The following is a 14,460-nucleotide window of genomic DNA, read 5'->3' as shown; positions in this document are numbered from 1 at the left end:
GATGGAGAAGCGCGATATGTCACTCCAGAGAAGGCGCCTCCACTGCTCTAGAGTCCACTGGTGGAGTGCTTTAAACCACTGCATCCAACGCTTTGCATTGCTCTTGGTGAAGTATGGCTTGGATGCAGCTGGTCACCATGGAAACCCATTCCATGAAGTTTCTGCACACTGTTACTGAGCTAATCTGAAGCCCACATGAAGTTTGGAGGTCTGTAGTGATTGAGTCTGCAGAAAGTTGGCGACCTCTTTGCACCTCTTCACTGTCTGCTGACCTCGTTCTGTCTGTTTATGTGGCCTACCACTTCATGGCTGAGTTGCTGTCGTTCCCAAACACTTCCATTTTCTTATAATATAGCTGACAGTTGACTGTGGAATATTTAGGAGTGAGAAAAATTCACGACTGGATTTGTTGCACAGGTGACATCCTATCACAGTTCCACTCTGGAATTCACTGAGTGCCTGAGAACAAACCAGTCTTTCACAAATGTTTGTAAAAACAGTTTTCATGCCTAGGTTCTTCATTTTACACACCCATGGCCATAGAAGTGATTGGAACACCTGAGTCCTATTTAGGATGGGTGAGCATAACTTTGGAAATATAATGTATATAACCAAGACTTGGATGCATGTTTTCAAAAAATACTTTTGAAACATGCAGAATTTCCCACTGCATTGCAATTATGCACAACTTTGTGTTAGATTTCATAAAATTCAAAATACGTTGAAGTTTAGGCTGTACTTGAAATGTGAAAACATTGAGGGGAATATACTTTTGAAAAATATAATTAACCGTTTGTGTTTTTTTTAGTTTAAAAACTATTAATATTTCATATGTAATCTACAAATATATGCTTTGGAAAGCTTGAAAATAACTCACTTCATCACTGGGAGGCGATAAAGAGCAATATATCTGATTGGCACCGAGTCTTAAGGAAATAAGAGGAAGTGCTAAAGAAAAATGGCAGACGGGAAAGTGAGTGAGAGTGATGCCGTTAACCGGTTAATTGGTAAAATAGAGTCACATAATTCAGCTGAGGATGACAGCTCGGAAAGTTCTGGAGCTCAGTACCCGCAGGACCTCCGAAGCGTCCTGGTTACCAGTGTTTTAAACCTGGAGCAGCTGGACATTGACCTCTACAGGTAAGTAGCTCCAGTTCGTCATTTCTACAACATTTAGAAGTTAGTTCACTTGCTTCTAGTTAACTGGGGCTTTTGAAAGGATAAACAGTTTTACAGCTGTGTTTTTAGGGAGGTGTTCAATACCGAAAACCGTCTCTGTCAGTGTAACGATTCCGGGTAGGTGACTGTCACAATGCCTGAATAAATCGCTGCAAACGTAAATAAATGGGTTGAAAAATACACATGATCGCGACTCATTTTTAAAAATGATTGAATCGCATGCAGGCAGCTCCAAGCTTGTGACTGTTTTTTTCAAGATTAACATGGATAAAACAATTTTGGAGACGGAACAGTGACTTTTTTATTTTTTTCTTAATCTTTTTTTGTAAAAGAAAAAAAAAGCATATATATATATATATATATACACACACACACCACTGGGAAAATATGCTTTATAATAGACTACTCTAACAAATTGTATAGTCATGTGGACAACAGTTCCTGTAACTGTAATGATTGTAATGTAAAACAAACATTTAGATTTGCACTGAGATAATCTCCCAACTAAAACTGGCCAGTTTTTATATTGATGAGAAAATCAAAAATCAAATCTTTCACATCGTACTCAACACATCGTTTTTAGATGCGTCTGGCCCAACACAAGTCAATCAAGTGGCTGAATTACAGAGTCCTGCTAATGACCTGATTATTTGACACGGGTGTTTTAAAGCAGAGGGAATCTAAAAGCTGCAAGACCCCAGTCCTTGAGGCCTGGATTTAAGGACCTTATATGTAAATCCTTAATTTTAAGGATTTAAGGGCCCCGGTCTAAGACACTAGGTCCAAGTGAGAGATGGACTCCAGGAGACAGCTGCTCAGCTGAACACACTTTTANCATTNTAAGGCTTTCAATCTGCTCTGAAGCCTCCTGGTATTGAAAATGTGAGAAGTCTTTTGGAAAGTTCTGAGTTAAGGTTAAGGGAAAACACCTGTGCTAGCATCAGATGGACACAAAAAACTCCCAAAATATGATGTATTGCAGTACTATTGCTCAATATTGCAATAATGAGTGCGATTGACTTCCCTTTCCCTGAATCCTTTTCTTTCATCACAGTGTTCCCACTCCTCTCTGTTAGCTTTAGCACTAAGTAAAATGAATACGAAGGTCCGTCTAATATTGTATCCAAGCAGTCTGATTCCACATACTGTCTACTCTAATAAGTTATAGAGTTGAAAGTGTGATCTCTATATTCTTAAAAATTTAGAGATCACACTTTCTCTGTCAAAAAAGTGAGATCTAGCTTCTGCTTCCAATATGAATTAACAATGGCTGCTGATGTCAGAAAGGCTGGAAAAAAGAAGTGCGCCGATTGTAGTTTTCTGGCTGATCATTAATCTTTAAAAAGCCTAACCTTCCGATTCCAAATTTGGCCAATGCAATTTTTTTTATCACTAAACGCACAACGTTGTGTTGCTAAGTTGTGACAGCTTTTTGTCACAACTTAACAAACTTATGTTGTTAAGTTACATCGGTATCAGCCGATCATGACGTTATGGAAATTGGAGCCTATTTGTCATTGCACCCTTACTGGAAAACAATATTTATGAAAACTGTTAATTTTTTTTACATTTATTTTTATATTTTGCTATGAACTGGAGATCAAAATGGTCATCCACCAAACTCGATCAGTTCATCTCTAGGAGCAGCTAGAAGCTACTAAACCTGCTTGCAGGAAGCTTTACGTTTTATTCCTAGCAGCTGGATCTGATAAGAGTATTTTATTTCAGTCCCATCTCTTTCTCCCCCAGGGGAACGCACCACTGGGTGCCACGCACACGGCGCTTATTTGGCGGTCAGATCATCGGCCAGGCTCTGGTGGCTGCTGCCAAATCGGTCAGTGACGATCTCTATGCCCACTCGCTCCATTGCTACTTTGTGCGAGCAGGTAAGACTCAGATTATGAAACATCTGGAGCCAAGCAACAGTTTGAAGAGTTGAATCATTGTTTGTTTTTTTCCTCCTTTCTTTTCTTCCAGGAGACCCAAAGGTACCGGTTCTGTACCAGGTGGACCGCACTAGAGATGGGCGCAGTTTCACTGTACGCTCTGTGAAGGCCATCCAGCACGGACAGCCCATCCTGATCTGCCAGGCGTCCTTCCAGCTGCTGCAGCCGAGCCCGCTGCAGCACCAGTTCCCCATGCCGGTGGTCCCTCAGCCTGAAGACCTTCCCACCGTTGAGGAGATCATCCAGCGTTACCTCAGGTACGGCGCTCTGTGATGGAGATGTGAGCTTGGTTGGAAGTTCAAAGATGTTCTGCTGTCGGTATTTTGTGGTGGTCATGAGGCTTTTGATGGGGTGAAAGAATTACATGGTGCTGATGCACTCTGTCCCACCTGTGTGAAATTTGCTAGTGAATATTATAGCAATAATATTTTTACAGTAGTGTTTTTGTGTCAGATAATCAAAATCAATGTTGGAGGTAAGCAATCAATTAATCTCATGATAAATTAAAATGAAATCAACAGTTTTGATTCCACACATATTTTTTGAATATGTTTACAGACTTCTTAATCCATTTTATTTTTGTGTGTGCATGGATTTGATTTCTGTTTTATCGTTTTTGGTTGTTGTTTACTTTGGATATTTAAAATGTCTTCCAGTTCCTGTGCTAAATTTTTACTGAAACAATTAAAGTTTCTTGGTCTTTGAGACTGTATCATTACACCAGTATAAATATATGACTTCAAAACAACAATATTATTGTTTATCGTAATAATTACTGGAACAATTTATCATCAAGCAAAATATGTTATCTTGACAGGCCTAGTTGAGGGAATAACTAAAACATTTTAAATTTAAGACGGTCTGAACTTCCTCCCTCTCTCTGGACCTCCTCATCCCTGAAGCCACCTTCTCCTCTGATCTGGGATCAGAGTTCAGGTATCATTTGATCTTTTGAGATGCCAATTAGCTAGTGGTTGTAAGGAAAAGCACCTTGTTTCCATGGTTTGCATCACATCAGCTATCTGAAAGTAAAAAAAAAAAATTAAAGTTGCACAACATCCAAAACCAAAGGGATTTGTCCAAACATGCAGTGCCTCACCCCTAAAAAAGTATGAATGAAATTGTAGAAAAAGGATAGATGAGAACTCACTGCTCCATCTGGCTGCACAACAAACTGTCTTCATTCTGCTCTGAATGTGATCTGAGGATCTGCTCACCTCACAGTAAACCAGACCTGACAGAGAGTGCAAAACAAGGCCTGAACAAACTCCTGGCTACCGAGGTTCCCATCGAGGTGAAGCCCGTCAGCCCAGCACAGTTTTACCGCCACGTTTCAGGACAACCACGGAGGCTGTTCTGGGCCAGAGCGCGAGGACATATCGGTAATATCTGAACAACCCATAACGGCAAGAAAACAAAAAAAAACATAATTGAATGAGTTCTGTGGATGCAGATGGCTTTTGTTCCCATGCAGGTGAAGGAAACATGAAGTTGCACTGCTGTGTGGCCGCCTACGTGTCAGACTTTGCCCTCCTAGGGACGGTACTGCTGCCATACCCTAAATACAAGGCCCGCTTCACCGCCTCCTTGGACCACGCCATGTGGTTCCACAGCACCTTCCGTAGCGACGAGTGGATGCTGTACGAGTGTGACAGCCCCTGGGCAGGTCAGAACCTCCTCCTGTAACCCCGCTGTCCTCACATACCTGCCCCGCTTTGTTCTGGACAACAATGGTGAAGATGAACAGTAAAATACAAAATAAGTGTTGGCACCATTCTGAGTGCTGCTCGATTAATGAATGACTCACTCATTTGAAGTGGTGGAACAAGGGCCTCTTAGAGCAGTGGTATCCAAAGTGGGTCCTGGAGGGCGAGGCACCCTGCATGCTGTAGTTCTCCCCCTGGTGGTAGTTAACAACCTTCTCAGTATGTCAGTGTTCTTCTTAGTCCTTCTAATGAGCCATCATTGGATCCAGGTGTGTTAAATCATGGAGAGAAATAAAACATGCGTATACCAGCCCACTTTGGACACCACTGTGTTATAGGTTTCTCCAAGTGACTTGTTTAAATCATTATAAACTCTCGCCGCTCTAATTTTCTCTGTGTTGACTTACCAACCATCACAACAGAAGCTGTGGTACCTGAACCTTCAAGTTGGGATTCATTAAATTGCTCTGAAAGGCTCTTTGCATGTAATCATACTTAAACTAAGGACACAGATTGCTCAGCCTTGCGTTTTGGGATGTGTCCATTTTCAAATCTCACTCTAGCCAGTTAATACCTAGAGATGCACCGATCTGATATTAATATCTAAATCGTTGCCAATATTGAAAAAAATTCTAGATATGTTATCAGTGGCAATGTGCCCTATCCATTAGGGCAGATCTATTCAGTCTAATTTTGAGTGATGTCAAGCTTTATTTATTTTACATCATACTTAGAATTCCTAATTGTGTTTTCTGAACCATTTGAAAAAAGGTTTGTTGCAATTTATTTTTTACATGTTTGACCAACATACCCAACCTGTTGTTTCAGTTTCTACGTTAACTGTTGTACTCTAAATTGCGCTGACTTAACAAAATAAAGTTGTTGTTTTTACATGTCTTACCAAGGTTGTAAAGCCATCGGTGTATCTATGTGTGCTGCACTGGTGTAGAGTTATCAAATAGATTTGTAATTCACTACATTTATGTCTGTGTTTAAACAGAGAAGCGTTTTAAGTCAGTTCAGCTGTTTTTCTGTATCGGGTCAGTAACGGCCAATACGATACCTCAGATTTGTCCTTTTTCCTAAATTTTTCTCCATTTCCAGTTTGAGCCTAACGTTTGTGTTCGTTTTTGGTGTGTGGTTGTTGACTCCTGCAGGAAGCAGCAGAGGACTGGCTCAGGGCCGGCTGTGGAGAAGAGATGGGGTCCTGGCTGCCTCGTGCTCTCAGGAAGGGGTCCTCAGAGTCAAACCTGTCCCAGAGAACAGCAAGCTATAGCAGTTTTTATTACATATTTGCTATAATTATGAGTGACATCTGCTGTTTTAAGTGTTTTATGGAAGGATTGCTTTTAAAGTATTCAAATATCAAATTAAAATTATTTATGCATTTGGGGGAGCGAGTACAATCTTTCTAACTTCTAGGGTTTTACATGTCAGGACTTGAATAACATTTTTTCAGTTTTATGAACGAGTGTGATACGTTTGTACACTGGTGGCTAAAATATAAGCCATGTTAGAACCTAATGAAGACGTGACGATATCCGCAGATGCAACCAGATGTGCCGTTTATTGTGACTGTGTAGAATTTATAACATTGTCTACCAGCTTGAAATATTTCAATTTTATGAATAAATTTTTGTTTATTAACATTCCCAAAGACAGAAAAGCCTAGAATGGATTTAAGCTTTTCTGTATTTCTTGGAAACATTCATGCAATGATGTTATATAATATAAAAGTTAATATACAATGTTGACTCCTTTTGTTGATTTTGTTGCAACATTTCTGACCTGTGGTGCCTTGATAGCATGGTAACTTGTTTTTAATGTATCATTTTCCTTACAGGGGTATCCCAGAAGTCAGACTTGTTTCAATTATTGCACTAATGTCAAAATGTGCTTTGTATTTAGCTTGAATGTGAAAAAGTTAAGAGAATTCTGCACTGTAACAATAAAGCTTGTAACTTGTGATAAAATGTTTGTGCATTTAAAACCTGTGAGGAACAAGCAGCTCAATGAACAGGGTGATGGTGAAGAACCCAGGACACAGTAGGTGCCATTTTTGTTTTACTAAAATGCAAAGGGATGCATAAAAAACAATGAGTATGTCAGAGACTTTTCTATATCTCTTCACATGGAACTGGTAGAGATTATTGTGCAAGGAAGAGTTTTTATTTTTTTATTTTTTTCCATAAAATTAAAACTCGGCCATGTTTGTACTGTGGGAGGAAGCCGGTGTACCAGGAAATAACCCACATATGCAAAATACATGAAAATAATTTAAAACCCAGGGTCTATTTTCAGTGCCACTGTGCATCCCTTTTATACAGCTTATGTAAATATCTACTGTCAACATTTTCCTTCCTTGCAGAATCCCCAAAAGTTGTGTTGAAAGTGTTTTGGAGATTTCTATGGAAAAGTAAGAGAAAACTTTCAATATCACTGTAGGAGTAATTCAAATTCAAAAATACTATTGATCCCAAGGGGAAATTAAAATTAAAAAGTATGATGACTCCGTCATCTTTCCCTCCTCTATCCCTGCTTGTAATTTAATTAAATATGTAAATATTAATAAAATATGGTACCTACAATTTTATAAGCCAATTCCACAAAAGGAATTAAGAAAATCTTAGAGGAAGCTTTTGTTTTGACACGTAGCTATCCCACTCGGTTGCTATGTAGTTCGCGCCCTTAGTTACCAATTCTTCCCATAATGCATCACTTCAAGGAGCGCTTTAAGATATTTAGTTAACGCTAAATAACATTATATAACAAAATAATATTCTATTGAAAGGAAGTAAGTATTTTTATCTCTTTTCTGAACTCTGTTTTTAATCACATATCCGGAAAACTCATCACACTAACGTGTTTCAACCCCGTTAGCGGTAGATACTGACAGCAGCTAACATTAGCTTCTCAGTTTCTGAGCTTTGTCCTTCCAGCTGCGGACTGCAAACATGTATATTTAAAAAAAAAAGTTAAGTCTTAGAAACGATTTCTGTGATGTGTATGAAACAATGCTGGCTTAATTGTTTTTTGACGCTGTATGAAGTGCAGTGAAACAACCGTGCTAACATTACCGCTAGCTTTCCACGCTACGTAGTACTGTAACTGAAGGCACGAGACTTTAATATTCAGTTTATATTGTTTTTCAGGTATATGGAAACAAACACAACCCGAAGTCTTAAGTTTGCACATTAATAATGATGGAGAAAGAACAACAGAGCTTCATAATCTTTAATGCTTCTAAAAGAGAGCTGTTTGGCATCAACAATGGCTACAAGTACATGCAGAAGAGACTCAGATCGCAGTGGAAAATCCAGAGGTAAGAGTAACCCCACTGCGGTCAGCGTGTTTAAGTTCGACACATAAGTACAGGTGCGTGTCAATAAATTGGAATGCCATCAAACAGAAGTTCAGTTCAAAACGTGAAACTTCTATATAGGTCTGCCTAATTTAAATGACCATGGCTTACAGCTAATGAAAACCCTAGTACATTTGAATGTTATATAAAACTATTATTATTTATAATACCGAAATATAACATTACATCAATGTTTTGGCCTGTACAGTCATGGGGAAAACTGACTTAATTGTCCAGCAGACTATCACTGACATCCTCCACAATGAGAGTAAGCTGCCAAAGGTTATTGCTAAATAAACCTGGTGTTCACAGAGTGCTGCATCTAATCATAGAAGTAGAAAGTTGAGTGAAAGGGACAGGTAGTGGTAGAAAATTATGCACAAGAAACTTGAATATCTCCAGCCTTGAGAGGATTGTGAAGCAAAATCCATTCATGTGTAGGGAGGTTGGTAAGTGCATCTAAATATGGTGAACTTTTCAGTGGCATTTTAACTTATTGAGATGATATTCACACTGTACTCTGGCTTTGAATTATTTAAATTATTTTATGACAATAGTGCTGCCACAAGAGCCATGAAATAAATAAATACACAGTGAAATAATTACATATATTTTAAGATAAAAATTTTCCTTCAAAGTACAATCAGTAAATAAATTTTATTTAGACCATTAGATAGATTTGGTTACAGTGAGGGGAGTCAGCTTTCTTGACAAAAAGAAAAAATTGCATCAACACACAAAGAATAAAACATTATTCTAAATGGCTCAATAACCATGAAAACAGTAAAAAAGAAAAAAGAAACACTGACTCAAATACCGTAACCTGTAGATTAATAAAAGTAAATAAAACAATATTAAAACTAGGCCAATTATTTTTTATCTAAACTCATTTAAAAAGGTAGATTTAGTTATTTCCCAGGACATCTAATTATTTGCATATTTCACAGTTTCATTATATATTTAATTATTCAGTGATAAATTATTTAAGGATGTTTTTAATTTTATGATATATATTTTATGGTATATTTATGTATTTAATTTAGTCACTCTTTACCTTCCATACTGGCTACATACAAGCCAATTTAAGAAGTTAAAACTATGTGTGAGAAACCTGGTCATGACTTTAGATTTTATCCTCCTTACTGAGTGGCTCATCTTCATCCCTTGCAGTATAAAGGAAGAACTGTCTGTAGAGAAGCTGAAGGGTGTGAAGCTGTGGATAACTGCCGGCCCAAGGGAGAAGTTCACAGCATCAGAGGTGATGTGCATTAAGACATTTCACAGCAGCGGAATATTACACAAAAGCTTCAGGAAGAATGAAGATTGTTTTGTGCAAACTTATCCCGTATTTTTTTTTCCACAGCTGGAGGTGCTGAAGCACTACCTGGATGGAGGAGGAAACATGCTGGTCATGCTTGGAGAGGGAGGAGAAATGAAATATGACACAAACATCAATTTCCTCCTGGAGGAGTTTGGAATAATGGTCAACAGTGGTGCGTACAGCAGTCTGACACAAAGCCCAGATTCGCCGGTCTGAGTCGAAGCCAATCTTTCTCTCCTTTCACTGCAACAGACGCTGTAGTCCGGAATGTGTACTACAAATACTTTCACCCCAAGGAGGCCCTGGTCTCCAACGGCGTGTTGAACAGGTCAGCTGTCACCTTCTGGTCTTCGTTATGGAAATGCACTCTTTAATTTGCAGAAGTTTCATCATTCTCCTTTCTTTCTTTTTCTTTTTTTTTTGTTTAAGGGAAATCAGTCGAGCTGCCGGCAAAGTGGTAACCGGGGTGATCGAGGATGAAGCTATTGGAAACAACACACAGTAAGCAACTCTGTTTTCTAACACTGGTTGCTTTGGTTTGTATGGTTGCTGTGGTCTGAAGTTGAGTTGATCTGTGTGGGTTTCTGCAGGGCTCTGACATTTGTGTACCCTTTTGGAGCCACACTGAGCGTGATGAAACCTGCTGTGGCTGTTCTGTCAACCGGCTCTGTCTGCTTCCCGCTCAACAGGCCCGTCCTGGCCTTCTACCACGGAAAGGCCTGTGGATTTCATTCTTTCTCCTTTTTTTCCCCCCAAACTTCATGACAATGACCACCTGTAAATATAATTAGTATAATTAGTTTTTTGTCTCACACAGGAGTCTGGTAAACTGGCCGTTTTGGGTTCCTGCCACATGTTCTGTGATCAGTACACAGACAGGGAAGAGAACAGTAAAATAATGGTGAGTCCAAATGTTGAAGAACTTTTTGTAAAATGATTGATAACAAATGAGTGAAGATCTAATGTTTTAAAGGGGTGTGTTTTCCAGTGGTACCACAAAATGTGTTGATATATATTGACATAATGATAAAAATAATTAAATAATTGCAGCCTATTTTCTGGTAAAAAAAAAAAAAAAAAAACAGTAATCAGAGCCCCAAAACACAAACATTGCTCTTAAAAAAAGAAACCTAGAAGGAAAACTTCTCCGGGACACCAGTTACATAAAAAGCATGATTTTTAACTGCTTATGTTTAAACGTATTTTCTTGTTAACTTATATTTATGTGTGGTCTCATGGAAGTTGCAGTGGAGAAAACACTAAAAGTAGCTTTATGGGCTTTTAAACCTCATCAGTTACATAATTTCAGCAACTGCATACCTTTGAAATTTATGATTTTTTTTTTAGCTTCTTTTTTAGAACATTTTGAACAACATGCAAAAACAGAAATAAAACTGTTTACCTCATTTCATTGCAGGCCGTTGTGCTTCAGTGGCTCATGTCAGAAAACATTCAGCTGAATCAGATCGACGCAGAGGATCCCGAGGTGTGCAGACTGGACCATACTAAAAGATCACCTCCAGCGATCGCCATTAGCTCACTTCCTGTTGTTGTGTCGCCTAGATTGCAGACTACACAATGCTGCCAGACACGGGCCGCTTGTCGGAACAGCTGCGAGTGTGTTTACAGGAGGGAGACGAGAACCCGCGGGACTTCACCTCCCTCTTTGATATGTCTTTGTTCAATTTGTCGCCCCACAGTTTACCAGAAGTCATAAGGTATATGGAACGAGCGTTCAACAAACCCCTGGTAATTTTCTGTCTCATAGCTATAACAATGTGTTTGCAGTTCCTTTAAGCAGCTCAATGTGAAACACGAGCCACTTCAGCTCATCACTCCACAGTTTGAGACGCCGCTGCCTCAGCTTCAGCCTGCTGTGAGTCTGTGGATTCAGCATTCACTGAGCAGGAAACAGATTGTAACACTGATGGATGTTATTTTATCCTTGAAGGTCTTTCCACCTGCGTTAAGTGAGTTGCCTTCTCCCATGCTGGACCTGTTTGATCTCGATGAAACGTTCTCCTCTGAGAAAGTACGACTCGCCCAACTTACCAATAAATGTAAGGCGATTAGAATCCCCAATATCTGGTTAACTTTCTATTGAGTTGGTAGCTTGCAAATTAAGTCCATTACCACTACGTCAGACAGGGCTTTGCAAAAAATAATTACCCCCTTACATCATTTCACATTTTGTGACATTAATTTCAATAACTTCAATTTTTTTTCTTGTACAATTACAAACCTATCAAGACATAACTGTCCCTCTAGATTGGAAAGTAAAGTACGAATCAGGAAATTTTAAATTACAAAGTTGTTGAAAGTGATAAGTTGTCAAATTTGTAGTTTTAGTCAAAAAGTCAAATTTTGTTGATGTATTGATTTGTAAAAGAGTATTCAAGGGTGTGAATTTATGGGCACTATGGAGGACAACACTTGGAAGGTGGTGTTCTGGTCAGAGACTGAAATTAAGCTTCTTACTATCATCTGTGATGAAAACATATTACCCTGAATGAGCAGTAACATATTGTTGTGGCAGGATCATCCAGACAAGGTGGATGGTCTCAAATAGAGGGAAACTCTGCTTCTGTAGCAGGATTTGAAAATGTTAACACTTTCCATTCTGACTTGACCTTTTAATTTTTAGAATAAAGAGAGGAAAATGTTCCATCTGGATGTGTTCAGAGCTGCTAGAGACAAACCAAAAACACATCAGGGTGGTTCAATCCAAATGCATGGCACATTCCAAATATGGATGTGTAAACTTTTCATGCAGTAAGTTCAAGTTAGTTTAATGCTGCAGAGCCAGTAGGTATCAGTCTTTTCTTCAGTGATTGTCTAATCTGCATTAGTTAAATTGTGTGATTTCTTTAATCACACTGCAGTTTTCTGCCCGTGTGCAAATTTATCTGCATACTGACCAGGTTTTTATTATAAACTGGAAACTTTTTGCTTAAAGTTCATTTTGGTGACCTACATGTAAACATGCACTGATGGACTGGATATGATGCAGATTTTGTAAAGTAAAGCTTTTCAAGAGTGAAACGGATTTAAATCGTCTCATCCAACTATTAAACTTTTTCTTTTTAAAAAGGCACAGATGATGACCTCGAGTTTTATGTACGCAAATGTGGTGAAATTCTGGGTGTGACACCGAAGCTGGATAAAGAGCACAGGGACGCCAAGCACATCCTGGAACACATTTTCTTCCAGGTGGTAGAATTCAAGAAACTTAACCAGGTGAGATGGTAAATGGTGATTCTTGGGGCCAGTGCCCTGCAAATATTGCTTTCCCTGACAAATGCCTTTCAAGACCAGACACCATGATCTATGGCGACTGCTATGGGAGCTTTTACTTACTGCAGTTTTACTTTACAGGAACATGACTTCGACCCAGAGACCCAATTCACTCCACTCTGATCGGAACCACAATCACGTCAAGACTTTCTTCATGGTTTCAATATAAAAACTACATGGAGACCAAGACTGTAAACAAATGTTATTTCACACTGCATTTTATTTAATGGAAACAAATGTTTGATTTATTAGGCTACACTTTATAAAATAATTTTTCTGCAATTTGACCCTGATTGAGAGTCAAAGTCTGGTTTTCCTTCCACCAACGTTTCATCCAGTCAGCTATCGTCTTTATTGGCCCCCTGGTCAGGGCAAACTTCAGGCAGCTGGGGTTTGGGGCTCCACGTTTGCTCCTGGGTGCCGGACTCTATGAAGAATCTGGGGCTGTTGCTTTCCGACTTGATCACGGAGACATCCAAGGAGACCTGCGAAGCCGAGAGAAACGCGTGGGACTGGTCGAAACAGACGGAGTTTCGGGGCTCTTTGGAAAGCACGCGGGGGGTAGAGAACTTCCCCTGCGGAGAGATGGAGAGGTTGCAGCAGTCCGCCTCCTTCATGTTGAAACCGCAGGGTGGAAACCCCACGGAAGGAGAAATGGCATCCGACGACAGGCAGAGGGACGCCAGGATGGACGACCTGCCGTCAAACCCGTCCGCTCCGGCGGCGTTAGAAGGCTTCGACGTGGACAATTGGTCCAGAGACGAAGCGGACAGGAAACTCTGCTCCTCGAAAAAGGCCCTGTCCAACTCCGACGGAGAGTACTCGAAACTTTTGACGTCTAGAAAGGGAGAAACGTTTGGAATAAAACCTTTGGGCTAATCAGATGGATATGAGGCCGCTTTCAGAAACATGGACCTTACCTTTGTGGACAACAGCTTTCTCCATTGCGTCCATGGAGGCAGGAAACTATTCAGTCAGCTGCAGGTGGATTTTAGCTGCTGGTTAATTGAAGCAGCTGGGGTGAGAGCGGGTCATCAGGAGGAGGAGATGACCCGCTACAAGCCGAAATGGTTCTGAAAACTTCTGTATAAATGTACAGGATTGCAACTTCCTGTTTTATGAGTCGATATGTTGGTTTTAATGTCTAGAAAGGAAGAAAATATGCTTTAATTTTTTTTGCCCTTTTTAACGGTAAATTTGCTATTTAAATGATCATAAAAAATACAGAAGAATAAAAAAAAAGAACAATTACTGTTAAGCCAGTCCCATCCAGAGCCAGCCCAAAGCTTCTTATTTTTTAGCAGATTTCAAATTTGGTGCCCATTACTCCTTATCCACCATACCAGCACTGATATTTATTACATGTATATTGTGTGATGATTTATTATTTACATGCTGTGCTTTCAACAGAAATTGACAGATTTCTGTCAAAGATTAGTGCTTAATTCCTTTAACTCTTCCAGTAGTTATTTTAGGAATTTCCAGCTCTCTGATTGGACAGATGCCTTGGAGGGTGAGAAGTGGAATGTTGCTGCAACTGGCAGTACAGCTTCCATTCATGCAAAGCTAATGGCCTCACTGATTTTAGAAGCCAAGCATCCCTTCAAAATAAAAGCCTTGAGATTTCAAATGGTCAAACATTAGAAAAGCTGG

General features: G+C 39.5%; 2 protein-coding genes across 8 annotated transcripts; both read left to right on the top strand.

Moving 5' to 3' along the window:
• Positions 1–838: 838 nt before the first annotated feature.
• acot8 (acyl-CoA thioesterase 8) lies at positions 839–6,804 on the top strand. Of its 2 annotated transcripts, none has more exons than XM_015020618.1 (6): positions 839–1,140; positions 2,929–3,065; positions 3,157–3,382; positions 4,350–4,507; positions 4,579–4,791; positions 5,989–6,804. In XM_015020618.1, the coding sequence occupies exons 1-6, from the start codon at positions 959–961 to the stop codon at positions 6,105–6,107; spliced, it is 1,035 nt and encodes a 344-aa protein (XP_014876104.1). In that variant the 5' UTR covers positions 839–958; the 3' UTR covers positions 6,108–6,804. The 2 variants fall into 2 exon arrangements, with proteins under 2 accessions (XP_014876104.1, XP_014876105.1); XM_015020619.1 differs by having other exon boundaries at positions 845–1,140; positions 4,600–4,791.
• A 703-nt stretch (positions 6,805–7,507) lies between these two features.
• ift52 (intraflagellar transport 52 homolog (Chlamydomonas)) lies at positions 7,508–12,994 on the top strand. 6 transcript variants are annotated; one of them, XM_015020614.1, is made up of 15 exons: positions 7,508–7,625; positions 7,771–7,805; positions 7,984–8,153; positions 9,363–9,450; positions 9,556–9,685; positions 9,766–9,841; positions 9,943–10,014; positions 10,104–10,230; positions 10,331–10,414; positions 10,931–10,999; positions 11,077–11,231; positions 11,302–11,389; positions 11,465–11,573; positions 12,605–12,750; positions 12,889–12,994. In XM_015020614.1, the coding sequence occupies exons 3-15, from the start codon at positions 8,032–8,034 to the stop codon at positions 12,928–12,930; spliced, it is 1,308 nt and encodes a 435-aa protein (XP_014876100.1). In that variant the 5' UTR covers positions 7,508–7,625; positions 7,771–7,805; positions 7,984–8,031; the 3' UTR covers positions 12,931–12,994. The 6 variants fall into 6 exon arrangements, with proteins under 6 accessions (XP_014876100.1, XP_014876099.1, XP_014876098.1 ...); XM_015020613.1 differs by having other exon boundaries at positions 7,712–7,805; XM_015020612.1 differs by lacking the exon at positions 7,771–7,805.
• Positions 12,995–14,460: the final 1,466 nt, after the last annotated feature.

The sequence above is a fragment of the Poecilia latipinna genome, unplaced genomic scaffold (assembly GCF_001443285.1).
Source record: "Poecilia latipinna isolate Pla-1442-1.1 unplaced genomic scaffold, P_latipinna-1.0 Scaffold2615, whole genome shotgun sequence".
NCBI lineage: Eukaryota > Metazoa > Chordata > Actinopteri > Cyprinodontiformes > Poeciliidae > Poecilia > Poecilia latipinna.
The sequence above is the reverse complement of the archived record's forward strand: the minus strand, read 5'-3'. Positions and strand labels throughout refer to the sequence as shown.